Source organism: Triplophysa dalaica, chromosome 21 (genome assembly GCF_015846415.1).
Source record: "Triplophysa dalaica isolate WHDGS20190420 chromosome 21, ASM1584641v1, whole genome shotgun sequence".
In the NCBI taxonomy this organism is placed as follows: Eukaryota; Metazoa; Chordata; class Actinopteri; order Cypriniformes; family Nemacheilidae; genus Triplophysa; species Triplophysa dalaica.
Genome location: NC_079562.1, coordinates 7,698,917 through 7,726,573, shown reverse-complemented (window position 1 = coordinate 7,726,573; position 27,657 = coordinate 7,698,917). Strand labels below are relative to the sequence as shown.

Genomic DNA, 27,657 nt, shown 5'->3' with positions numbered 1-27,657 from the left:
TCAAAACCAGAAGTAGCATCACATATTCTTTATTTATCAAATTATTTTTATGATCACAAAATCGTTGGTCAAGTGATCCTTAGTGTAAAAGCACAATTGTAAGATCTCAAATCTAAATAGTTTTTTCTTCACCATTAGAGGGTCTGTTTTTTTACATTCTTACATTGGGCATTTATTTAAAATAGGATTTGAAATGTTACCATGGCAGGGATCCTCAACAAAAGACGTTTCACATAGTTTAATCAGAACCAATTAGTTGAGCGAGATTGTACTTAAAGTGTATCTAAAAAGGTAATCGTAAACCTGTCTATCAAATCAAATTATACTTTGTATAATTTTTTAACACCCTTTTTTACAATAGAACACAATATTTTCATCCATTCTTTGCGGTGTTATTGGATTAGATATAAACCTATAGGGGAAAGGCCAAAACATTGTAGAGTGAGAAAGTTGAGAATAAACAGTGAGAATGGTTGATTCTGTTTATTGTTGTTATTATATGTGGGGGGACATTAAAACAAGTTTAGAAAATGACCCACATCAAAACCAAAACTATGACAAGACCCTGACAACAATGCATATATCTATTGTGAAACAATAAAACATCAGAGGTTAAAAACTGACATAGGCAAGCATACAGATTTCTTTATATAAATTGGGGAAGCCAAAATTCACCCAGAATAAATACAGCGATGGAGAGGTTAGGATATGTAGAACTGCAGGTTTTTATTCAAGACGGGTGTAATGGAGATAAAAGATATGTTCATCCAATATTCAGCTCATCAGTCACATATCTGGAATTATACACCCGAAATCACAGAATGTGAAACTTTGGTAATTGTATAAAGTAATTCCCGAAGGGACTGAAATTATTCAGAAATATAATGATTTAAGATTTTGTTTAATAATACACTTTTATACAGTAAATGCCCTCTAGCTGAAAATATGATAGGAGAAATTCATTATTTGATACGTACAGTCTATTGGTTTGGAGCAAAAGCATTTAGAGCGCAAAGCAAGCTCCATTGTGTACATTTTTTATGTTTAAGTGGTATTCACATCTGTAACAAATACATGAAAACTTATTCAATACTTAGTGTCGGAAATCTTAAAAACATTAGAGGGCTTCAAATACACAGTACAATTATCTTATCTTAAAAGTGCAATTCTTTTTGGTAGAAAGTAAAAAAATATATATCCTTATTTAATTATATAAGTAGAAATGTTATTTTCATCAACAGCATTTTTCTTTAATAAGCCCTAAAACCAGTGACTTGGATGTTGGTCACATGAGCGTTCACTAATTCTGATGTACTCCGCAAAAACATTCATTTAAAGCAAATTAAACTGAGCATGGAGTACACATGCTGATAACAACATATTTGTCATGTCCTATGCTTTAATATTCATTTTGACTGCTTAATACATCGGAAGCTGGTAAATAAGGTGTGAAGTAATACTTGCATAAAAGTTTAGGACAGAGAGCTGGGTTTATATTGATCGTTGCCAATACTATGAGGTTTAAAAACACGGTAATGAAAAATACAAAGATCAAAAGCTAATTTGAATGTAGGTTTACAGTATAAGAAAGATTTGCACCACAGCACTGTTGCTCATGCAAACTATTTCAATACGACAACAAAAAATAAACAGAAAACTAAAGTAATTGTAAGATTGTAATGATAACGCTGTGTAGTGTCCATTATAAATCTGGTTTCTAACACTTTCAAATCTGCCGTATATTAGTGAAACTAGCAGATTTTTCATCTGCTACCGTCAACACAAGGTGATTAAAAAGTTTGTTTCCCAAATATTTTCAAGTATCTTTACAAAAAAATTAAATAGCTTATAACAAAATAAATTCCCTCGATTAGCTTAAAAAGCTAACCGAAGGCGAGTCAGTTCCACAGTTCCATCTCTGAACTTCCTCCTCTCATTTCGACACCAAAACGTCTCTCCAGTAACTCTTTCGGAGTTAATAAATGTTTTTCTATTAGAGTTTCCATTGGTAAACGTACAATGTAATATGTTTGTTTGTCAGTATCATTCTCCTATGCTCCCGTACAATTTTCTTGAACAGGTTGGCTTAAGTGGGGTCCTCTAATAGTCCTCAAATAAAAGTCTTCATCTGTATCCATACACTGCTCACTGTACCGTTTAGGAAACATCATCCCTCATGTCTTTTTTCTCGTTCTTATGCGTTTGAGACTTTGGGATGGTGTGTTCCTCCATCTCTGCTTTGTGGCCCAGCTGTTCCTGAAGTTCTTTGACAACCCTCTCCAGGCTCTGTCTGGCCTCTCGCTCTTTCAGCAGATCTTCTCTCAGCTGCTCACGGTCCACTTCTGCTTGCTGGAGCTTCACCTGCAGGTCTTCGATCTGACAGACATTTAGGAGAAACAGACTTGAGTGCTTCCCAAAATCACAATTTTTTATTACACTTTTTCATGTGACAGACAATTTTTTAGCTGACAGACTTATAATATTACATGAAATAATCGAATAATTGTTGCATATATAGTACCTGGGAGGAATATTTGGCCCTCAGACGTCCTGCCTCACAGCTCTTATCGCATACGCGGGTCTGCCTCTCTCTGTCCAGCTCTCTCTTTAGTCTGCCGCAATACTCATTGGCGTCTCGCACCTTCTTCTCACACTCCACATGGAGGCGTTCAATCTCTTTCCTCAGGTTTCGCTTTGCCTCGATGGCCTCTCTCAGCCTGCCCTTCTTGGTCACCCTGACAAACTCCAGCTCCTGTGAACAGTATCAGAGGTTATTGAAGGATATATGAATTGTGTTTTAGAGAGATTCAAAGAGATCTGAAGAACAGTTTCCGACACTTTCCGTCCAACCAAGATTTGTGTACCTGCTGGAGGCTGCGTTTGGCTTGCACGGCGCTGGCTAGTTTTTCCTCTTGCTTCATTCTCATGCGAATGATATCCTGCAGGAACCTCTCTCTGGCCTCTTTAGAGCTCAGGTCACTGTTCAGGGTCTGCTTCAAGGCTTCCAGCTCAGAGCAAGGGGATGTCACATGTCCCACCTTCCCAGCACGCACCTCAGCAGGGCTGTGTGAGCTAAGGTTTAGAACCCCTGTTCCATTGGTGTAGGGAGGGGTCATTAAGGGACGAGATGGAGGAGCTGGAATCAGAAGAATATTCTAATAATGAGAACTATTTTTGCAGAAGTTGACATGCTTTGACACAATCCAACCTGAAGTGCATTCATATGCAGAGAAATGGTCACTCCACACTTCCTTCCTTACCTTCATCACACCTGTCGACCTCGATTTCTGCGTCCGAGTTTTCATTCTCCTGAGGCTGCTGTCTGACAGCCGATGTAGGTGGAGAAACTTTGGTCAACGGCTGTGTTTGTCTGTCTGCAGATAGCCACCTCTTTCTTGGCCTTGAGCTCTCCATCTTGCTTGTGTTGTTGTTCTCAGAAGGGTGAGTGAAACGGTGCAACAGCTGCTCATTATTTTTAAATGGGGTGATGGGGAGAGATACATTTGGTACCACCGGGCTGTCTTGTCCTTTAGCTGGTGATCTGAATGTAAGAGGAAAAGGAATTAATAACACATCTTGATTATAGAAATGCTGATGTGCGCAACAATGGAAAGAATGAATGAAATATTTAGGGCTACTTTTTGCTTATCCCTATTGTAATTCAGTTGAAATAGTATAACGCCAATGTTAGGAGCTGCTTGTACCTTCCATACTGGTGTCCGAGTGCTTCTTTCTCAGAAGAAACTCTGGGCGACCAAGGTCTGAAGGCCGAAAGTCTCTGCTTAAACTGGAGTTGCTTAAGATCCTACAACAAAGAAAAAGGGAGTTTCAATGTCTATGGCAAGATATCTATATTCTTTTCTATGATGCTGTAGGTGTTACAACTATCCTTTAAACAAAACATTTGATAGCTTGGAAATATCATAATATGAATAATAATCAAAATATGACCATTCAAACAGAATATAGTCGCGGTCTTTCCAAAACTCGGATGTCCAAATTCACTTATTTTCAGAAAAACAGAAAAAACACGGTACTTTGTAAATGATTAAACACTGTGCTCTCAAAGTTGACAAGCACTTTTTAATACATAAAAAATAAGATATATTAATAACCAAAAAAAATCACAAAATATGGACATACGAGTTTGCAGAAGGACAGCGGGGATATGAATCACCAACACGGAAAAAAACGAGCCAATCAAACGAACCTTATTTGCAGACGCAGCCAGAGACTGCAGCCAATCAGCTTGCTTCTCTCTATCAACCGATGGGGATCTTGAGCGGTCATGTTTGGACTTTTTGGAAGGAGTGGCACTGTACCCCTGCGAGACCAGAAAAAAGACTTCATGAGATGAAATAACACACTGTGAGACTTCAGCACGGAGGTAAGGCTTTGACCACGTAGGTGTCAAGCCGACTTACAGCTCCCTGCAAACACCCGAGAGAAATCGGAGGTAAATTTAGTATCGGTACAAATAAACCCCAAACAGTGCAGGCATTCATAAAACATAAAAAGGTTTCCTTTGGAGCCACCTGTACTTTCATTCGAGTGAATAACCCCTCAAGGCATGTGAGATCGAGGATGTGTTTATCGTAACTGTACAAACGACCTGCCCGGACCTGTGCCTCACTTGCTCAAGTTCAGGAATTTAAAACGCCCTTGTAACTCTAATCTCCTCACCGCCTGCGCTCGCGAGCTGAGGAAAAGTCAGAAAGAGGTGCCGATTCAAAAATGGACAAACGCTGAAATTGGAAATGTGGTGTTAATGGGTGAGAAACACCACCTTGGTGAGAATAATGACCATTTGTTTAATGAGGTCAGGAGAAAGAATGGGCGTGAATGTGACACAAGGGGGCGGTGTTGTGCTGGATTTTCTGTCGTCCGTGACACAGGGTTGACGGTCTCCTGTAGTCCGAATTCTTGCAATGTTTTCTTTCTCTTTTCATCTCTGTGCAGATGTGGAGTTATAATAATAAGCTGTTGCTGTTATCTAAAGGCGTGGGTGCACGTCTGGAGCTTGTTTCTTCAACGCAGATCTGACATCACACACATTTGCCTCCATTAAATCTAGCTTTACTGAAGAGTGTGGTTGGCGAAGAGGGCATTGGACTCCGAGAAATACACACTTCCAAAAGTGTAGTTGGGACTAATTCACATTCAAGTACCCTTCATCCTGAGTAAAGTGTCTTTGAGAGCGGCCTCTTACCAATTCAATACACATTCTGTATGATTAAATATAAAACACAAGCAGTAGTGTTCTCAGTGATAAAAAGTTTTATGTACTCTTTATATATCTACACATTTTGTTAAAGAGTAGCGTGCTTGCGTAAAAAGGAAGCACTTATTTTGTTTCGTACGCTCTGAAAAAGGCGGATGGGTCAAAACATGACTAAAGTGTACAATTACCCAACAAAGAACGCCTGTCTGTGTTTGTTCCTTCCCTGAGGTCTGGAGTTCCAGGAAGACCAAAGCGTCCCAGACATAATAGTCTTTGACTGCGCTTGTCCCAGACACGACAAGAGAGGTAATGATGCAACGTCCGCTGATCTGAAATCAGGGCAGCCATGACACGGACCTCACTCACCGCCACATCAAACGCACGGCCTCATGACACATGCACGGCGATACCAAACAGCTGGGCAAAACCACACAAACATGCAGCGGATGAAGATTAGGATGTGCACAACATCTGGACTGCGATCAAACCTCCAGACTTAATATATAAACCTGTAACAGCTCTGCACCGTGCAAAAAAACGACGGTTACGATAGTTAAACGGATGTTTTTGGGAACATTTTCAAAGCATGCATGATCATTAAGTTTTGCACAAACTTGTGAAGCCCACACCAGTATTCTGAAATATTCACATGAATGCAAAAACAAGCATTTTACAACTGTGCTAAATCGTATTAATGCATTATCTATATTAACATAGAGGCAGATGCAAATGTAACCAACCCAGGAAGATGTAACCAGGCCACCATATGAGTGAGTGATTAAACAGTGAGAGAGTGAGGGCCACATTTCCTCTCTCTAGTTTACTTTGGCTGATGGCCCTGTGGGAACCCAGAGCGTCTGGTTCCTGAATGCGAGTGGGCGGGTTCGAGGAGCAGGACCACAGAGGAAACACAAAGCAGCAGGAATGTATACTTGAAGGCCAAGTACGACTTACTCTTAAAGTGGCCATTCAGTCCTATACCCTTTCAACTGCCTATTGTGCGCCATTTCTTTGAAGGCACATTATAATGGGGAGACAACAAACTAGTATCTGATGTATGGATGAAACGCTCGTAACACGCAGAGCCGTCCCGTAACAACAAAACTCCTTTCATTAACTGCCCTGGAGCAATTTTTTATTGCTGAGATAAGTTGTTCATTCAATGCTTCGGAGACTTCATACATACAGTAGATGTAACGTAACTGAGATCTGAATTAACTCAAATGTTTCTCTCAATCTGAAAACAGACAAATTAAATCCCGATGCGTCTGGGAGACATCATTTATTAAAGAGATCTCATTTGTGAGTTTCCTTTTTCCAATTCATGATCTCATCACGCATCCAGTCATGCAGATGAATTCATCTTTCATTAGATAACTTAATAAAGTAAGGTTTTGCAGTGTGTGGATAATATGAGGCACAACTAGGTGATGTTTATTTTCCAAATCTTCCAAGCAAAATGAATGATAAAATGCACATTTTTATAAAGCATTTGGGATAACTTTTACAGTTACCACATTTGCTTCTGATTTCGTAACGAAACATCAATCAACTCTTTTCGTCGCGTTACAACAAGCTTGTGCTTCGCATTTAAAGATGCATGCTTCAAATCTCACTTTATATTTCTTAAGTCAAACAAATAAACTTGCATCTGACATGAAACAAAAATAATGTCCATTGAACTCGCATAAGCGACTAACAACCTCACAATAACTCGCCGTGCGGCCTGACAGAACTGTATCGCCGGTGGTGCACAGCAACCAGGCACAACAAGTTTCCTATTACAGCTTTTCTTTCCCCCACGGAAATCCTGCATGTAATCCTCAGATCTGCGTGTGCTTTGACATGCTCTGCCAAAGTCAAGGGCACAACTGGTAAAGAGCGCTCGAGTAACATCTTTATCGAGACACGTTTTGGAGACCGGTGCTCTGATTAAGAGGGGATTCTGGGCGACTGCAGAAGTTATAAGTGTGTATGAGAAAGACAGAAGGGTGTCCGACCAGCTGTCTTCAAACAAGTGCTTTAGAGACTTTCAAAATTCATATTAAGCTCGGTTGTCACCAGGTGTCAGCTGGTGTAGGGCAGCAGATCGAGGTCCTTGAGAAGCATCTACGGGTAGCGCGGGGAAGCCGCGCCATCGTGTTTCCCTTGAAGAGTGTCCTCTTCCAGAAAGCTATCGAAACAATATAGTGCCTTTGGGAAAACCGACCTTGATTGGATTGTGTTAATAGCCTTTGGACTATGGAGTCATGCTGGCGTCTGAGTTGAGAAGGGAACAGACTGTCAGTGCAAAGGCAAGGCTCGAACGCATAATCCTGCTCTGAGCGTGATGGAGGAATCCATCTGCTTCCAAACAGGCACATAAGGGTTGGGTCTCATATCCACAACTCAAAACACCCTTCAAGAGTCCATCTTAAGACTAGAGAAAAGTACTTTGTAGAAGCACTCTTTGTGCTAATCTATGACTAGTTTAAACAAATACAAGCTATGTAGCCCGACATGAGATGGTTAAAAAAGAAAAAAAAACACAATGATCAGGAAAGCGTGAGTTTGAAATCCTGTCTAAATTTTAATCTGCATGCTTTATGTCTAATGCTAATGCTTATGTAGTTATGGATACCCCACTCACTAACACAAGGCACCTAAAATAAAGAGTCCTAATATTACATATCAGGTGAAACAGCTTCAAGACCCATCAAGGGTTGGCTTTGGCTCTCGTGGCTGAGTGATTGACTGAGCAGATGGGCTTTAGTTCCTCCAGTGAGAGTGAGGACTTTTGTTAGCAGCTGTGTGTCCCACTGAAGAGCCCCTCCCATCTCTGCTAACTGCTACCTAAACTGCCTGTCTGGAGCTCAGAAATCATAACTATTTACTCGTAGTTACTCTAAAAGAGATTTGCAACCGAAAAATGGTGGTGCCCATTGACTTGCATTGGTTTTGTGTTTATACAACAGAAGTGAATGGGTATCGCCATTGGTCGGTTACCAACATTCTTCAAAATATCATATTTTGTGTTCTGCAGAAAATAGAAAGTCATGCACGTTTGGAATGACATTTGGGTGAACTATCAATGGTTTGGTTTGAGACCAGCCTGCAAGTGCAACACGTCTCTCCCCTCTCTCTGTCCATTTCTGTCTATAAAAGCATAAATAATAAAGAACTGTCTAATAAAGCAGGGAGGACAAAGTTACGACCGAACTGCTGGAAAAAGAACACAGTGGAGAAAAATGTGCCACATATGGAAAGCATCCAATCTTTTGCGCTTGCATGTATGTAAAGCTCCAGCCGGTGATCAATCAGGCATGACAGTTAAACAGAGCAGGACACACAGGATGTGCGTTTCGTCAGGGAGCTGCTTCGGTCTGTCAGACACTGAATACGCAATCACTCCCTCCCACACTTACATCAAACCTCACACACCCAATCACTTCAGAACGCTGCTGGATGAATTACGTGACGGTTCGTATTTTGCTGCGTATGAAGAATCCATGGCAATAATCGAGACCCTAACCTCTCCTGCACCAAATAAGGTGCGATGGTGGGTCTATTTGGAAGGGAGATAAGGGAGTGAATGCCAAGGGGAGGTCAGGAGGCGTCCGGGTACTGAAGTTGTAAAACACCCGCTGTGAAATAGCAGGGTGAAGTTAGGGTCAGCGCTTAGGGTCTCAACCATGTCACTATGTCTGCTCTGGGATTAGGGGAGGGGTCTTGTGGAGGGGCGGTGTGGTGTTAATTGGCGCGAGTGAGGTTATAAATCCGTCTGATATTTACTGCCTCCAAGCGCCCTCAGGCATTCTCAAGCCCTGACGCCATCTTAACACTGTCGATCAACGATGCAGATGTGCCGTAAAGACAGTGTGGCCTGTACGCAGACCCGGTGCTCCAAGAACGAACAAAATACCGCAACCATACAGGAGGGAAGCCATCACTGGATATTTCCTGGGCCGCACTTTGTCCATTTGAGATTACAGCTAATCATCACAAGTGGATCCACAGTAATGGAAAACATGTCAGTTTCAGCGAACCGCTCTCAGGAGCGACGCATTTACGCATAAGGCCCTATAATTAAGGTTTGATACAGCCAAGGCTGGGAATGGATTATTTTACTTTGCTCTGCTTTTTACAGTCACTTTGAAAACCCAATGTTCCCCCGGCCTTCGTCAAAACAAACATAAGTGCAGCTGAATGGAGGTGGAAGAGCTAATGGATGTCGGTAGAATGTCAGGAAGCATTAGAAACAACAGGAGAGGAAAAATAGAGGATTACGTGGTTGAAGTAAAAACAAAATTGGGTGTGGGGGTGAAAAAGCTAACCGCTGAGTCAAAGTGGCCAAAACCCCAAATTGACTGGTTTTCCAAAATACTCAAAGGCATTCAAGGTTGGATTGAGGTTTTATTAAAGCAACCTGTGAAGGAGATTTTGGAAATCCCCTCTTTTTGCAGTACCTACATACACGTACACAAAGGATCAACACAGTTTAACAATGAAGTGATTACTAAGGAAACGGACAGGTTCATTCTTTTTCGCTTTAAATGGCTTTGCTATGAATGGCAGGTTCAAATTTCCATTCTGGTTTATGTTGGTTAAGATAGTGGATCACCAAAACGTAGCTTTCTGGTTACTCATGTTTAAAAAAAAAAAAGCCCGGTGCTAGGACACCGACATTCAAAACACAACCTGCTGAACGGCTACGTCAGTCTTTTCAACATGAATTACATTATTCTGCTCACTTCAAATGGTGTCTGCTTTGTAACCCTGAAAATTCCTGGAAACGTCTTTTTCCTGGACCATTTTCGCTGTACAGCGCTCCTCAGCATCTGAAAGAGCCAATGTTTTTCTCCATAGCAACCGCATAACTGCTTTAGAACAGCAATGCTCTGACTCAACCGATTACCGAATTCGTCCATCTCCGTTCCAGGCTGTTCGCAGATGAGACCCTCACCCAACCCTGCCCCTACGGCTAACGTTATCCAGACAAACCTCTGGACACCTTTTGAAAAAACATCCACACCTGACCCCCATTAAACATCGACTCTCGCAGACGTTCAGTTCCCATAATGCCTGTTAAGTTGGTACCAACATTTTCTCCAACATCTGCAGGAGACCAGAGGCATTCAAGATATGGCCGGTTTACAGATAATCTTATGTTTCTGAACTCTGGCCAGAGTGTCTGAAGATTAGGGTAGATTACTAGGCAGTCGGAGCAAAGCTCGGGTCTGACAATGGAGACTGAACAAGGATACAGGCCAGTGTTATATAAATGTCTCATGATTTCCAGTTTTTCGAGGACACGTTGCCCTGTTTTTTTATTTGTTCATTGTGATCCGGTCAGAGAGATTAGGGCAAGGTGCTCCTGTTCACAAACCTGCAAGCAAAAAGGGACTGGAGTTGGCACATAATCTTTTATCTTTCCAAGCACGCTGACCCATGTGCATACAACGGAAGTAATTGAACAGACAAAGTGGTTTGGTTACCAATGTTCTTCAGAATATCTTCTTTTGTGTTCTACATAAGAAGGAAAGTCATACAGGTTTGGAATGAAATGAGGGCAAATACACGATAAAAGTTTTTATGGGATTCTTAGTTATGTTATACTTGTAAATTATGTTTCCATCCATCCATCTTCTACCGCTTTATCCGAACTACCTCGGGTCACAGGGAGCCTGCGCCTATCTCAGGAGTCATCGGGCATCAAGGCAGGATACACCCTGGATGGAGTGCCAACCCATCGCAGGGCACACACACTCGCTCATTCACTCACGCACTCACACCCTACGGACAATTTTTTCCAGAGATGCCAATCAACCTACCATACATGTCTTTGGACGAGGGGAGGAAACCGGAGTACCCGGAGGAAACCCCCGAGGCACGGGGAGAACATGCAAACTCCACACACACACAAGTCGGAGGCGGGAATCGAACCCCCAACTCTGGAGGTGTGAGGCGAACGTGCTAACCACTAAGCCACCGTGCCCCCCATGTAAATTATGTTTAAGTATCAAATTTGTTAAATATGTTTCGCCTATACAACTATAAATCAGAGAATCAAAAAATAGACAGAACTATAACAACATTTAAATTCAGTCTTGGAGGAATTTGTTTGATTTTTATATTTATGTAATAGAAATCCAAACACAGTTAAACATTGTGAAGATCTCTCCTGAAACTCCAAAGGAGACGCAAGAGATTACTGAGGTTATTTTTCTCAGGAGAAAAATCTGGGAAGCAGGTGGTTTGCATGTCTCCATTTGCTCCCCTTTAAAACTCATTACTGCCTAGGCATAATAATCGGAGAGATCTCAATTACGTTTCGACTATTTTCGTCATTTTAAAATTGGACAGATGTCTACAGTTAAAAAAGAAAATTGTATTTTCCGCTACTGTATAAGGCCATGATCAATTGCCAGGCAAAACACACACTCGCACACATACCCGCATAGTGAGCATGAGAAAAGGAGAGCACAGGGTGAACAGACACCAGTATGGCAGGGAGGGAGGGGAAGCAGTACTCAGGAACTCAATAATAACTTTCAGCAGTCTAGCCAGGAGGCTGGAGGCCCAGACTACGGCTGTTCCGACCTTCGGCCAGCCCCCCCTCCGCTGCCCTGGGCTCCTCCCTCCGCCCTGGCCTGCGTCTGCTTCACAGGACTAATGCATTTCGCAGACAGCCTAGAATCTTAAAGAGACATAAACCGCATTTTTCCTCCCTGAATCACCAGCGTTGATGCAACCGCTAACTCGGAACAGAGATCATTATTTCCAGCCTTTCATTCGAAATCATTCGCTTTCAAATTATTCTTTTCCTCTCTTGGAACTCGGGAGACCTCGACATGACACGGAAAAGCGAGGGAGAGACCGCCTGATATATGTTAGGAGCATAAATCTCGGGCCAAATGCTCCGACTGCACCACCCTCTGAACACGTCTTTGATGTGCAACTGGCCAGCCTGGAGAAGCTCTTGTCAAGTGCAATCACAGTTCTTTGCGTGAGACGCATTTGAAGTCATTATTATGATAATTATAAAGGGCAAATGCATGATCAGACAGCTCTAGAAAAGAGCAGATTCAGTTGTTGCGAGTTGTGATGTACACTTCTGCCCATAAATCAAAAGCGATTACATTACTGCTGTCTGCTGGCCGGCGAATAATGACGGATATGGATGCTAAATGCATCAGTCTGAGAGACAAAAGCTGCGTGCGGGATGTATGGTTGAGAGCGAAGTGCTAGCTGTCTCCAGCAGAACCCTTAAACCCTAGTTAAAATATGGCCGATATAGTTGTGCATGCATATAGTTTTGCAAGCAATAACATGCTTGAGGTATCGCCCCCTTTTCCAGGGACCATCCGGAGATACGAATTTCCGCATGATGTGCATTAATAAGCTGCAATTAATACGCCCCGGCCAAAAAAGCTCCTCCAACCAAAGATCTCACCTGCTTGCAGTAGGCGTCTAAGGATTTGAGCAGATTTAACCACAAATGTCTAACACAGTGTCTACCATCTGAGCTGTGAGACAGCATGGAGCCAGGCGCCCTAGTGAAGTGGAGCAGAATACCACAGCCAGGAAATAATTAAAAATTCAATGGGCTTGAGTGACACAGAAACCTTCAAGGGCGTGCCTGCCAGTTTTTATACTTTTCCACCGTCAGCATTTTTCGTCCTCTGTAGAGGATGCTAAAACGAGGGGGCCGTGAAGACACTGGAAACTCAAGCATGCACCAAAAGGAAATCGGACAGGAAACCAAAAAAATCAGGCTAAGAAGTTGAAAGAAGGTCACTGCTGCTTCCGAATACCGGAATTTATTAAGGACAAATTAAATATCGTCTTTTTCACCCCATCATTTCATTCCTCTCTGTTACATTATATTTACCGGTGGGCATTGTTATGCGAGCGGGAGAAGGTGTTAAGGCTCCGTGGTTTAGCCTCTGTGGAGGATATAATTTCTAGAGGAATCTAAGGCTTGATCAGACCTGAAAACCCGATGAGAAAAACAAAATGACAAGAGAGTAGGACGGTAAATCAGACATATCAGTCAGAGGAATTCACATAAATTCCCCAATCTTTTTGTTTTGACACCTTTCGAAACGATTGCAGAAATATGATATTTATACATTTGTATTTCTAGATGAAGCTCAGGAAACAGGTTTTTCAAATGAGTTTTCTTTCTCATTATTAGTAGGCCTGTCTGAAGTTTCGGAGTGAATTGATGAGGCACACGATGACGCATATCGACACAAAACTCATCCGTTGAGTCACCAGAGTCCACAGAACTTCTCACCATCTGTGTGAATCACGTTTGCCTTGTAAAATCTCTCTGCGGTCAGAAATATGCAAAAGATGCCTGCTGAAAACCCGCTTCCCAGCGAATAAAGCTCCAAGGTATTTCATAAACGAAAAAGGCATTGAACTTCTGACCTGCAATAGAGGACTGTGATGGAAACTGAGGAGCTTAGGGGCATCTAGAGTGCCTTGCCATGTCTCACCCTGCACGGCTGTAAAAAAACCCTCTAAAACTCAAACCCTTTTACGGCTGACAGATGGTGGGGGAGTCTGGTTGCCCATGAAACCCTTGTCTCTGGACTTGTCTCCAGCAGTAGTTAAACCAGTTGACCTCAGTGAACTGACCTTTATTAACTAATTCACAACTAACTAAATATCATCTATATACACCACAACCCGATCTGTCCATCTATCTATCTCTATTTATCACAAGTGTAAGATCACCAAAACAAATAATTTATGAATCAATCAATAGCTTTCTCTGCTGCTTATCAATTCAAAAGAACAGCTACCCCCCCAAAAAAACAACAACAACTGCTATCACCCCCACTCTTTCACCTCAGCTGCCACTGCTTTTATTATCTCTATGTTGTTGTTTATGTCCTGTAATTCAACCTGACCTCCTCACAACCCCGGACTGTGGTCAATTGACACTCTCCTCATTAAGCTGACCGAGCTGCTGTAAAACGCAAAGGGCCGGGTCGCTCCTTTTCACATTGTCCCAATCACATCAAATGGCATCAGTTGTGTTTGCCTTACTTCAAAACTACACTCACACACTCACAGCATACAAAAAACATAACATGTTTTATGAGAAATACTCAAAGTAAATATATAACATGCTCTAAAAATACACAGTACCGTTCAAAAGTTGAGGATCACTTGGCAAAAAATATTTCTCATTATCTTAAACATCTTTTAATCTCATTGGGCGTGTTTCAATCTTTGAAATTTCTTTTTAGACAAAAATACAATTGTGCCACATAACATTTATATTAAAAAAATATTTTTGAAATGGATAACATGGACCAAATAATGTATACAAATAATAGAACCATGACAGCCAATAACAGTCCAGCATATGGAAATTCATTTACTACTGTTTAAAAAGTCTCCCAGGTTGAGACATAAAGAAGCTGGATGATAAAATGCTACGTGTACGATTTTGTAAGTTCTAGGCAAAGGGTGACTACTTTGAAGATGCTCAAATATAACATATATTTGCATTTATTTTGGATGCTTTTAGCCACAATTGTGTAATTCCATGATTTTGACGGGTTAACTACTATTCTAACATGTGGAAATAAAATAAATGACGGAGTAAATGACTTTTACTGTACAAAAACAATATATTCTCCAAAATATATTTTAAACTACATTTACAAATACTGTGTATAACATATGCTTTAAAATATAGTCCAAAACTATATCAAATACCCCAAAATATACTTCATAACTAAATATATACTGAATAACAAATTCTCTAAAATACAATCCAAAAGTAAATGTCAATATATAACACATTCTCCAAAGTACAGTCCAAACTAAATATCAATATACAACATATTCTTCAAAATATAATAGAAAACGAAATATACAAATATATAACATAACATATGCTCCAAAATATAATCAGAAACTTAATATATAACAAATTGCATAGCCTAGTCCAGCACTAAATATACAAATATATAAATTATTCTCCACAATATAGTCCAAAATCAAATATACCAATATACAACATATTCTTCAAAATCAAATCAAAAGCGTAATAAACAACACTTTAAAATATATTCAAAATATGCATAAATATACCAATATTTAACATTCCTCAATATAAATAAAAATAATTTCGACAATATACTACAAAACTAAATTTACAAATATAGAACATCCTCCAAAATATACTCAATTTACAAAAAACGCCCATATAGACACATTTGATGCATTATGACTGCTTTGTGCTCTTCAATACTGTAGTCGATTGCAGGCATATGCACAGAACACATGCAGATGCTAACAGTCACAAAAATGACATTACAAGCAGACCCTATGCTTAGGACCACATGATGATAAATCACCCTAATAAACAGCATTACATTTGGGAAACGGAAGACCTACTTCTAAATGGCCCGACTTTATTTCAAGGGAACGGCCATACGACAACCACTCACTCTTTCATGTTTTTCTAATCTAAAAGGGTCTGATACAAGCACTTGATCACTTTAATCAGCCACATCTGACAAAGGCAGGCTAGAAGACTCATTATCAGTGCATTTCCATGCATTCTTGAAAATCCCCTCAAGCTTTAATATGCATGAATATTATTACCAATACCACGTGCCTTTAGCCTGATTCCTAATCTTCCTTCAAAATTCTTCAACTGTTAGAGCTTAAGTCACTTTTTATATTTTACAGACATGCCCCCAATTGGCTGTGGACAGAAACCTCCATATTCATGAGAGGCTTTAATTGAAAAACGGGATGGGAGCCCTAAATGTGTTTTTCGTGTAAGCCAGCAGGCACGAATGCAGCTTCAGCATATTTGCTTCATATTCTGCAGTGGAGGAGAACGAAGGGGATAAAAGGATGAGGCTAAAAAAAGACGCACTGGACAGACGTTACAGAGAACAAACGAAAAATCATATACATAAAAACTAGTCTGCATCTCAATAAAGATGCCGTTGCTCTACAAAAGACACATCCTTGGACCATTTTTAGCAAAAATCAGACGGGGAGGTTGTTTGCATTCCAGGAAATGTCTCCCATTTTCTGCACATGCAGCACTTGGTTTCCCTGCTGAATGCAGAACACTACAGCGGCCGCAGCTGTCTGGGTTGCTTGCGCTGAGGCCTTTTGCAGGCAAAATGGAGCCAAAGCTTGTCAAGAATTTCAATGAAAATACAGCATTATAAATGACCTTGAAAATCTGGTTTGAAAAACAGGATGCAGAAAACCTAGTACAAAATCCTTGTGCCTTGGCATTCCCTTCTAGAACTATATTACGTTATTTTTTTACAAAGGTCTTTAGCGAGACAACGTGTATAATAACTGCCTTGTTAAGAGACTTAAAACTGGACTAAAGTGACCTAACACACTCCTCTGTGTGCATGTCCCTGGCCGTTCCTCTCATAAGGTTTCACTTTCCTCATAGGATGAAAATGACCTCAACACAGCAAAAGCAGGCAGGCACTGTTCGCCAGATGTGAGTGGTGTGCAAAAGAGAGAACGAGTCAGAAAGACCGAAAACGAAGAGAGAGATAGAGCAAAAACCATTTGTCTGAAATGTACTGCCAACCCCACCGGAGTCCTTTGATTTGGGTTCGAGTGGAGTTGCAGGGGTTTCTGGGATATCTCAGGAGCACTTATCCGGTGTTGCGGATGGTTAAGACAAAGAGAGTGACGGCCATAAAGGGAACGTGGAGATGGAAGGCTTGGTGGAAGACGACCCCAGCTAAGTACCTACAGGTTTGGCCTCAAATGCCAGTGTCACCCCACAACCCGCTGCACCTGCCAGGCAGACAAAGGGCCGCTTCCTACTACTGTCTCTGGCCAAGGCCCCTGATCCCATTTAATGCAGCCTGCTACACAACAAAGGGAAATAAATTAGGCAGTAGGCTTGATGATAGGGTGTCTAATCCCTTTGGAAAGACTGATTCTATCTGTTGCCTGTACAGTTAGGAGCAGCTGAAATGTGTGAAATGAACAACACACCAAGCCACAGATTTGTCACAACGACCGTGTCGTAGCGGTCGTTCTAATGTGGTTATAATGTATGCTTGCAGGATTTGACCCAGACATTCCTTTCCTGTCGTGTTTATCGAGGAGTTTTGTGTATGCTCTGCGGTATGCACTTACGTATATAAGACTCCAGATGGACCTAAACCTGTTTTGTTTTTTGCCTGTTTGTAAAAATACATCGGCTAAAAACGGCCATGGTAGCCATATATTAAATTATATAGTGCTGTGTCAAAAGCCAAACAGAGCAAAGAGAGAGCTTTAGGACTAAGGAAAAACTCAAGAAATCTTATGATTTTTTAACATATGATGCTTTAAAGATTTCTTTGTTCTGTTGAACACAAAAACTATATTTTGAAGAATAAAGGAAACCAAACAATTTGGGCTCCCATTGTAATTATCAATAGTGGCCAAGAACTGTTTGGTTTCAAGCATTCTTTTAAATAACTTTGTGTGTGTTCATCAAAACAAAAAAATGTAAACAGATTTGGAACAACTTGAGGGCGAATAAGGGGTGATTCACATTTAGCGTCTAAAACCGCATGGAAAACGCAAGCCGCGCCGCTTTCTCTAGTCAAATACCAACGCGTGTGGCACTCTGGAAAGTTGAACTATTTCCATCTCTATGCGGCGCCTACGCATCTAGAAAAATGTGAGCATTGCGACCGCGCAAAAGACGCTAAATGTGAATCGCCCCTTAATGAAGACAGAATTTTCAACTGTCTCTTTAAAGTTTTCAAAAATGGTTCTATTGCAAATGGCTCTGTGACATTTTGAAACAACTTTATTTTTGTAGTGTATAAGGGTTGTAATGAAAATAAACTATTGGATTGGAAAATACTACAAATGACCATTGTCATAATTGGACTTTTGAAAGTTTTCCATGGAAACTGCTCCATCACCTCCCGTCTTTAACAAGCTGACTTCACCTTTTACTGCACATCAAAGCTCTGTGCATCGGTCCAGTCACACCACTGTCTCACATTCCTCACCTTGTTCACACCTAACCTCCACAGCTTTTGCATTTGCTCTCAATGCTACCTTGTCCTAACCAATCAAAGTGTCTTGTCCAGGTGACTCTACCTGGAGACAGCTGCAGACGAGTGATTCCAGAGCCAAGTTAATAAGGCAGCACGGCGCCTGAAGGAACAGCAATTAGCCCGTTTATAATGATAAGTCACAAAGCAGCTTGGATTTTTTAAAGAGGGTGTTAGCTAGCAGTTAGCTTTCCGTACTCTGTGACCGCAATGTTAGTCCCCATTTAAAGACACAGGGCTGATAATAGCTGCCTCATTATGGGGTCAGGGGCTCTCTAATTCAGGCTGCTCTGCTCTGGCCTGCCTGGACTTGGGCTGCCCATGTCTGTGGTCACTGGCGCACTATAAATAAAGGCGGACACCGTGTACATGCATGCTATCGCATTGCCTTACATGCCAGAGAGAGAAAGTAAATTCACGGCAAACAAAAAGTGCTTAAAATAATCGCCTCAGATTTAGTGAAACATGGACAGCACTGCCATTGACAGAATTAGTTCACTTTTCAGTCAAAAACTGACAGCTAGATTATTAAAATGGACTGGTTTGTCTGGAGTTTTTATTTTGTGCCTTTTCGGGTATGCTTCAAAGGTAATGAATTGAGAGATGTTACAATTTACAGACAGCGTGCTTAAATCCTCAGTCACTGAAAGCAAGTTCAAACCTGCTTAAACAACTGTCTGTCAAAGAGCTGCACATTCTGTGCTCATTCATAAACGTTCATCAAATGTACTGAAAACGACTGAAAACAGCATTTATCTTTAAAGGGATAGTTCACCCAAAAATCGAAATTCTGTCATCATTTACTCACCCCCAGATTGTTCCCAAACTGTTTACATTTCTTTGTTCTGCTGAACACAAAGGAAGATATTTGGAAGAATGCCAGTAACCAAACAGATCTCATCCCCCATTGACTCCCACAGTATTTATTTTCCCTACTATGGCAGTGAATGGGGGATGAGATCTGTTTGCGAACAGACATTCTTCCCAATTATCTTCCTTTGTGTTCAGCAGAACCAAATATGTATACACATTTGGAACAATCTGAGGATGGGTAAATGATGACAGAGATTTCATTTTTTGTTGAGAAATGTGCCAAATGCCTTCACTCCTTCTAACTGTTGAGCAATGCACACAAACATACATGGCTTTCTTAAAAGCATAGTTCACCCAAAAATATAAATTCTTTAATCATTTAATCACCACGTCATTCCAAACCTGGAATGAAAAATGACTTTAGATTCTTTACAGAACACAATATAAGATGTTTTGAACAATGTTGTAACCAAACAACACCGAACCGCATTGACTTCCACTGTATGGACACAAAACCACTGAGACATGTCTCCAAATATCTTCTTTTCTGCTCCACAGAAGAAAGAGTCAAATACACTTTTTGAACCACATTAGGGTAAATAAATAATGCCAAAATGTTTGGTTGAACCATCCCTTTAATCTAGTCATGTTGTTTGCACATCCCTTGAATAAAACAAAGAATTATCCAAGTTTTTCGATTGTTTTACTTTTTTGGCACTTGAACCAAAACTTCTATATCAATGCATCTGTACTATCCAGAATATTTTTAGCCGACTGTCCCTCCCTCCCTCCCCCCACAGACACTGCAGACAGAAAGAGAGATAGAAACACAGAGAATGCATGGATTAGAAGAGAGAAAGACGCCAGGGCATAACTGCATAACTGAGTAATTGGGGATGACATGTCTGTAACAACACATCAGGCTGTTTGAATAAAACCCCTTCCTAGGAGAAATGCGGAGAGAAAAGAGAAATAGGCAGAAGCGATGCAGCAGATGCTCAGAATCATAGTAGCCACTGAGGGGGTGTCATCCACGAAAAAGAAAGTGGCAGCGGTTTCTGTACTGGATAAATAATCCCACACAACCTAGCGGTGCTGAATAGGACGAGGAGGCAGCCGTGTTGAATGCGTTTGATATGGGATCTCGCTCCAGGGCTCTGCGTTGCATTGCTAAAGGCTCCAATAGCAGTAATTTAGTATGTGTTTAACAGCACAACACATTTCATTGTGCTTCGCTAGCATTTAATACCTGATATCCAGTGCCAAGCAGAAATCTAGCACACACTGGGGCCGGGGGTGGGCTCACAAGAGGTTTGCATGTTTGTGTCACTGAGGAAAATAAAGGCACACATTTTCCTTTTTACAGTACTTTTTACATATGGCCTTTAAACTTGCAGGAAAAAAGAGAATGTCAGAAAAGGAGGTGATACGAACCCATGTCCCCATTTGCACTTTCATATGCAATATATACTGGCTACGCCACAGCCCTGATTCACAATTTTATAGAAACACTGCATCCCAAAAGCATGCAAGAATACACAGTCTAGTTGCAACGGCACAGGAAATGGAAAAATGGTTAAATAGATGATTTGAACTGATCGAACATAGTCTTCATAGCATTACCTAATGCATTAACAACAAGGAATCTGGTGTTATATAAAAGCAGTGGAACCTTTCGGCCCACAGAACTTTCCATTTTTGGGAACGGCCATCTTGCAGAGCGTTCCTGGAGAGTTTCTGTAACACCATGTTGTGGCAGACCATCGCGCCGAGAGGAAAATGGAGGCCTTGCCAACTGTCTGAGGGCTGGAGAAGTGAATCAGCCTTTCTGGAAAAATCTGACTGTGCCTCATAACCCCAAACCCGGGGAGCAAAATCGCAGGAAAACCTCCATCCTCGCACCACCAAGAGAGAGCGAGAGAGACAGACGCTCACACACGGCTGAATCAAAAGAGCTCGTTCTCTTGGGCGTAGGCAAATGGAGGTTATGGATCAGGTCATCCTGACCTCATCAATTCTTCTGCTTTTTTTTGCGAGGCTGTATTCCCGAGTAACACAATCACAGAGTTGCTCCAAGAGGCCTGTAAGTCTGAATGTGAACTTTGCAAAGCCTGTATTACAGAGTGAAAGTGTGTGTGAGAGTGGCAGAGCGAGCAGTAGGCAACAGAGAGTGAGCGAGCCTGAGAGCTGGCACGCTCCCCTCAGCCCACCAGCCAGGAAGCATCAAGTTCTTATTTAGAACAGGAAGAACAGCTTTGCTTAGCAACTACACAGACTCTCCAATCACAGAAGTTTTCAGAATAATACTGCCTGGGCGTGGAGCGAGAGCCGTCTGTATGCCTCTGAAGAGTGAAGGAGAGGCCACAGGCTGCTCAAAAACACAAAACCCCGTTTTCACAAAAGGCCCAAACAGCTCAAGGAAAACCAGATCGGCTGCAGTGCAAGTTGGTGCAAGAGCAACTTTCGATGCATGGTGCAGAAAACACATAGAAGTTTTCATTCATTTTACTTATTTAAATAAACTAAAACATTTTTAATCTTTGTTAATGTTACTTAATACCAATACACTTGTTTTTTGTGTGTACATGACAGTTTCATGTGTATTAACTAATGTAAACACAAATTTGTATTTGATGTATTTATTAGAAAAAGTTGAAAGTGTACAAATATGCATGACAAAAGCTGCAGGCTTAATGAGCATACGTTAGTTTATGTAGTTGCCTAATGTTAACATATTCAATCATATTGTAAAGCTTTTTGTTATTTTAGTTTGAGTTTTTTTATAAATGGCTTAAATGCACTGTAGTCTTATACAACTAGCATTTACCAGTTGACACACTGTTGCCGCATCACCCACGATGCGCAGGGACGTGTCCACACAACAGAGTTATGTATGCGCTTAACAATGCCGTTTGAACATTTAAAAATCGGCTTCATGAGCTAATCCTCATGGTAGTTTCGGGGGCGGTCAGTGGGAGGTTCGTAGGCGAGAGCAACATGCCAGTTTGTCATATGGCACACGCAGGCAGACTGACGCTGCATCATTCCTCAGACAAACCCTGAGGAGACATCTTTACCACAAAGTCTTCGCCCTCTTCTAAGGAGCTCAAACGCAAGTCGACAGCTGTAGGAAGTAAGTGCGTTCAAGTATGTCTCCGAACGCCAGATTCGTTCAGCAGCGGTTTACTTTGGAGTTTTCAGAGTAAAATGTAATTTCAAATAATTACTGCATAGGCGGGTTGATCGGATTCCTGGAGAAACAAGAGTTACGTGCATCTTTAATTAGACTGTGTTCAGGTTTGGTCTGAACTTTTTAATATTTCCAATATATTCAGGCCGGCGAAAAATTATTGACAGTTCATAAAGATGAATTAGAAAGGGAATACGAGGTCATGTGAGAGCAAACATCTAATAAGGACGGGTAAAAGATTCACCACTGAATTAAAGCTCAGAATGAAATATCAGAGTGCACGTTGTCAAGCGGATACAGATTATCAGACTTGCACGGGCTCAATTAAAGCACTGGGTTTCTTGCTCAGTGGCAGCTGCGTACTCCAGGATTTTACATCTCCACAGCAGATGGGTTGCCATATTAATCATGAAGCTGATGATCACTATCGACTAAGGGCCCTGAATCTGAGAAACTGATCATAAAACAACACTACCATCATTCTGCCATCTGTTCTCACAAACTGGTGCCAGTGCCAGCCTGCACGCCTCTACACTTTAACCAGTGCCCCGTCATCATACAGCCTTACGCACAACACAGACGTCTGAATTACTGTCACTGTATTGCATGCAGGGCTGTGAAAACATTACAGATTTCCTAGAGACCCCTAAACGGTTAAGCGAACCCAAATATTTGCATAATTAAAAGATCATCTCAAACACAGTCATGCAATTATTTGGATACACCCGACCATTTGGATGCATTCCTGCAATGTGCAGGGGTCTCAAGAAACATTTTGTTAAAAAACCTTTTAACTTGACATGCATGATGCTGCCTAATAATACAACAAAAGCAATGCTCATAGGCGAACATAATATATTTTATATTTTTAGCAATAGCCATGGCTACTATCTTGTGAGGTGCTGTTTGAAAACAATGCATTTAAGGATGCAACTCAACCACTTTTAGCACCTGTGAGCATTCTAATTAAATGTTCACGGCTACAAAATATTAAATATTGAAACCGTACTCATTAAACATCGCAAATCGACCAAAATAAGACATGTTTAGCCATAAATGATAATAACAATATAGCAGCACTACACGACATTGGATGTGCTTCATGTTTGTAGGAGACATCGACAAAAGCCTACAAGCCCATTACCATGAAAGATTGCGCTAGCACTGGTCGTGCAACGGGCACCCAGACCAAGCAGAAAACACAATGAGAGGTGACGGCTCGACTCGGCGTGAGTGACAAAGCTTTTGGGAACAAAAGAGGCGGCAGGTCTTCACCCCAGCATCAGCCAGTGGAGGGCCACAGCTGACGCCCTTTAAACAAGAGGTCATGCAGCAGAGAATAGAGGGCACAACCTCTCCGAGCCTCTGGCCACCCCCTCACCTCCATCTCCCCAGGGAGGGGATGAGACCGCATCTCTTGGGAACTGTTAAGCCATCAACCAACCTTTTTAAAATTCAGAGAATAGGCAGCCAAAAATGGATTTCAACCATGGTGTCGAACCCCTGAGCATGTGATTCTGAGCAGCAGGGGTTGGCTGCTGGTCAGCGTGATTCGGACAACGGATGAATAAGAAGCACAATCAGTGTTAGGGTGGGTTGAGGGGCGGGGGGACGGAATTGTTGGCAGTCTGGAAGGGGCAGCGCAGAACACAGCGGCTGGCGGGCAGCAGCGAGGACCACAAGAGCGAGGTCAGCAGACAGATGGGAATGGAAATGAGTAGGCTGTGTGCTCATTTTAATCTTTTCCCCACAGCTGATCCAAGGCATTACGCATGCAAACTCGCACGCAGGCAGCGACCTCCATCCCCCAGGCGTGCACATTTATTATGGCCATTGCCACCTTGGGTCGGACACTCAGTTGATTGGTTTGGTCTCAGGTTGGGAGTCATCTGTAATTTGATAAAGTGAGAGAACAATGGGGAGTTTGATATCCCCACTTCTACAAGCTCCAGAGCCCCTCTGCATCCTGCTTATTACACAACACTATTCTCACTGGAGTCTGACTTTATTTTTGGCTGCACAACGTTGTGCACTTGAAATATGTGGTTTAGGGGAAAGTTAAAACTGGGAGTAAAACAACATGACACTATCATTATAAGCTGTATCATTGTCAATCCCTTTAAACTGCCTAAACTGGAGTAAAACAACAATTCATGTCTTTGATACAAAACAGGCTCATAAAACAGAACATTTAAAAAGAATAACATCTGGTCAATTTTTGCAGTCACAAACTTTTTATCGATCTACAAAAAAATGCTTAAAAATTGACACTACAAGAAATGGTAATTTTGTTGAAATGTTACGCATGCTGTTTACTTGTAATGTATTTTCTGTTATTTATCAAACAACCATCTGTCCGGTCTGAGAACCGAGTGCCACGCGATTGGCCGGAGCGATTGAAAAGAGACGGGGGTGGGGGCGATGGTTGACTGGCTTTGGAGAGAGGTCACATGTCACGGCCCTTTGATGATACGTCAAGGCCCTGGCGCACAGTCTGGATGCCGACTTTAATTAATTCAGCTAACAGTACTGCATCCGCAACTTCTAAATCCTTTTGGAAAAAATGAAGCAAAGCGTACTGTTAAATAAAGATCCCAAGGAGTCAGAAATCTTATATCCATGACGACCAGCATCTCATCGAAGCACTGTTTGGAAGAAGTAATTCTCTATATGATGATGAAACAGAATCTCTGAATATGACAGTGTGAAGCCAATATTCTCAGTGAGACTGGAAAAGAGAACATTGTAGTTTTATTCAAATTAAAAAGCAGGAAAGGAATAAGAAAGATGAGGTTGGGTGATAACACTATGGTGCGGTTTCATCTAAAAACGGGTCAACGCAAGCTGCAATCGACCCTGACTATCTAACCTTAAAATTAATGGGACCAGTTCTACTAGCCAGTTTGCTAACTTTATTACAATGACCAACACAAAAGTTGCACAAAATTCCAAGCTCATCTCTAAAATCTCTAACAACATGACATAATTATGTAGAAATGTAAAAGCATTTTTGTGACTTCACTAAAATTCTTTATCCTAACCAGATGCACAACATGCCAAACAGGGCTCGCCAAAGTACCCTCCATGCGACAAATATACATAACGCCACATTTCTGAAATGTGCCATGTCTCTCACATTTCCCACAGTAATGAAACTGCATTTGCCTTCGCGAGCACCCAAGCCTGCTGAAGTGACACCATGGTAACACATACATACATGTGTGTAGACCCATTAGCACTATCACACTCAACAGCTGCTGTGTAGTGGGTGCAGCCAAGCTGAGGCTCTAGTGCTTTTGTGCGCTCGCGGTTTTCTGACCCTGGCGGGGAGCCTGATCAGGCCGACCCTACACCAACTGCTTTTGGAGAGTGACCTCAACGCCAACCTGCACCCCCCCAATCCCACCCATATACACACACAAAACAATGTCCTACACAGCAGTCTTGTCCATCTCCTCCACCACACCGAACCCCATTACTGGCTTCCCCAAGCCACCCTATCACAGACTCCCATAAAATACATAATTGAGGGCCCATTTGTCATATGCAGATGTCCCTGAGTTCATCCAGGGGCACAGGACAAATGATGCGCTCTGGAGGTTGGATGGGGGAGGATGAAGGTCTGCTGTTTACCTTCATTTCAATGCATTGGAAAGCATGATAAGGGGAAATTACAGAATATTTGATAAGGATAAATCACTTTTTAATAGACTGTATGATCAAAAAGTGCCCAACCTTACAACCGGCAAGGTTAATATAATGTGTACACAAGTCAATACTGGCATATTTCAGCGTTCAATGAAAAACATTCTAAGCTAAAACACAACATTTTAAATGATATAATTGTGCTGTATTAAATATATGAAAACTGTAGGAGTTGTAAAAGAGGCAAAGAATCATATATTATAGATTTTTAAGTTTTTATAACCGTAACCCAAAGGTAAGGGTGAGCTCACCTTGTAAGATGTCTTGTGCTTGTTCCCCAGCTCAAATTTTCCTTTTAATTCTTTGAGGAGCTGCTGCAGTGCTCCGATCTCCTCTTTCTCAGTATAGTCCTGATCCAACAGAACATAAGCCCTCCAGTTAGACGAGTCGAAGCCCCAGTGACAGGTTCTGTTCTCTAGACTTTTATGACTGTGAACCACGAATTTATGGGTCGGGAACATCAGTCTGCAGTCTAAGCACTGTATGCACGGCGAGTTGGGGTTCGTGTAAAGCTCTGGCACGAACAGTCCCTTGCACTTCCCAAAGCATTCGTGGTAAACTTTGAAGCTTTTCTCCGTCCTCTCCAGCTCTACGGGACACGGTAACTCTTTGTCGGAGTGCGGGGGAAACGTACCGCCGTAGATGAGGGCATTGCAGAGCCGTTCGGCGTCTGTTTGGGTGATGAGTCCACACGAGGGTGCCGAGAAGGGCAGGATGCCCATAACTTTGAGGATCTCGAGCTGATCGGCCGTGCACCGGGAGCAGTAGATGTGCAGTTCGTCGCACACCGAGTTGATCTGCTGTAGGGAAAAGTCTCGCAGGACGCTGTTGAGGATCTGCGGCAGGCAGAGGCGCTTCTCGCCGCCCACCACGAAACACGAAATGGTCTCTCGCTCCAGGACCGTCTCGCACCTCTCGGTGGAGCGGTCGGGCGGGATGAACAGGGGACCCGGCATGACCGGAGGCGTCTGCGCCGGGAGGTTCACGATCATCTCCGCGCTTTTGCCGTCCTTTTTGAACAGCATGTCCTGCTGCCACCGTGCCGAGAAGGCTGCCGGTCCCCCGAGCGAGCTCATGGAGCTCAGGTGAAACTGCTTCAGAGTTTGTTGAAGTCCTGGATGGGGCTGAAAGCTGGAAGGCGCCTCCATGTTCGGAGCGCTAAACCTGGACAATCCTACCGCGGAGAACTGGACGAATGTGAACGTTACAAGTCAAAACAGTCCACGGAGGCGAATTTCCATGTCACTTTAGAAAGCGTGAAAAACCACCTTGTAATCCATTGAACCGCTTCATGTTAGTAGGTTTTCAGTCGTACCAGAGTTCAAGCCCACGATAAAAAAAAAACTTCCCAAAAGTGTATGTTTTGATCCTGGTAATGTAAATATGTATCACTGACCCACTCGGTAGTAACTAACGTACGGCTCGTCGGCGCAGTTGAAGTCCGCCTCCGCTTTACTATGAGAGTGAGTCTCTCTCTCTCTCTCTCTCTCTCTCTCTCTCTCTCTCCTCTCTCTCTCCCCCCTCTCTCTCTCTCTCTCAGTGTTTGTTTGTGTCTGGTTCAGTCATTGAATCCCGGCCAAGAATGTGACTGACTCCCTTGTTGGCTGTTCCCTGAAAAGTTCTCCCTCCCCCCGCCGCCAGAGCAGCTGCAAAAGCGTGAGCACAAACTACAC

General features: G+C 42.1%; 1 protein-coding gene across 1 annotated transcript; it reads right to left on the bottom strand.

Annotated features, from left to right (window-relative positions):
* Nucleotides 1-468: 468 nt before the first annotated feature.
* On the bottom strand, nucleotides 469-27,456 carry skib (v-ski avian sarcoma viral oncogene homolog b). Its single transcript, XM_056734858.1, has 7 exons — nucleotides 26,236-27,456; nucleotides 4,211-4,324; nucleotides 3,705-3,805; nucleotides 3,261-3,541; nucleotides 2,865-3,136; nucleotides 2,522-2,752; nucleotides 469-2,376 (listed from the first exon to the last, which is right to left on the bottom strand). The coding sequence occupies exons 1-7, from the start codon at nucleotides 27,130-27,132 to the stop codon at nucleotides 2,158-2,160; spliced, it is 2,115 nt and encodes a 704-aa protein (XP_056590836.1). The 5' UTR covers nucleotides 27,133-27,456; the 3' UTR covers nucleotides 469-2,157.
* Between the last annotated feature and the right edge of the window lie 201 nt (nucleotides 27,457-27,657).

What these genes read in the sequence shown, in the direction of transcription:
- skib (XM_056734858.1), bottom strand. Translation starts at nt 27,132, where the DNA reads ATGGAGGCGCCTTCCAGCTTTCAGCCCCATCCAGGACTTCAACAAACT. An exon ending in TGGCTGCGTCTGCAAATAAG is followed by an intron (nt 3,806 to 4,210) that starts GTTCGTTTGATT and finishes TCTTTGTTGTAG; the next exon opens with GATCTTAAGCAACTCCAGTT. An exon ending in CCAAACGCAGCCTCCAGCAG is followed by an intron (nt 2,753 to 2,864) that starts GTACACAAATCT and finishes TACTGTTCACAG; the next exon opens with GAGCTGGAGTTTGTCAGGGT.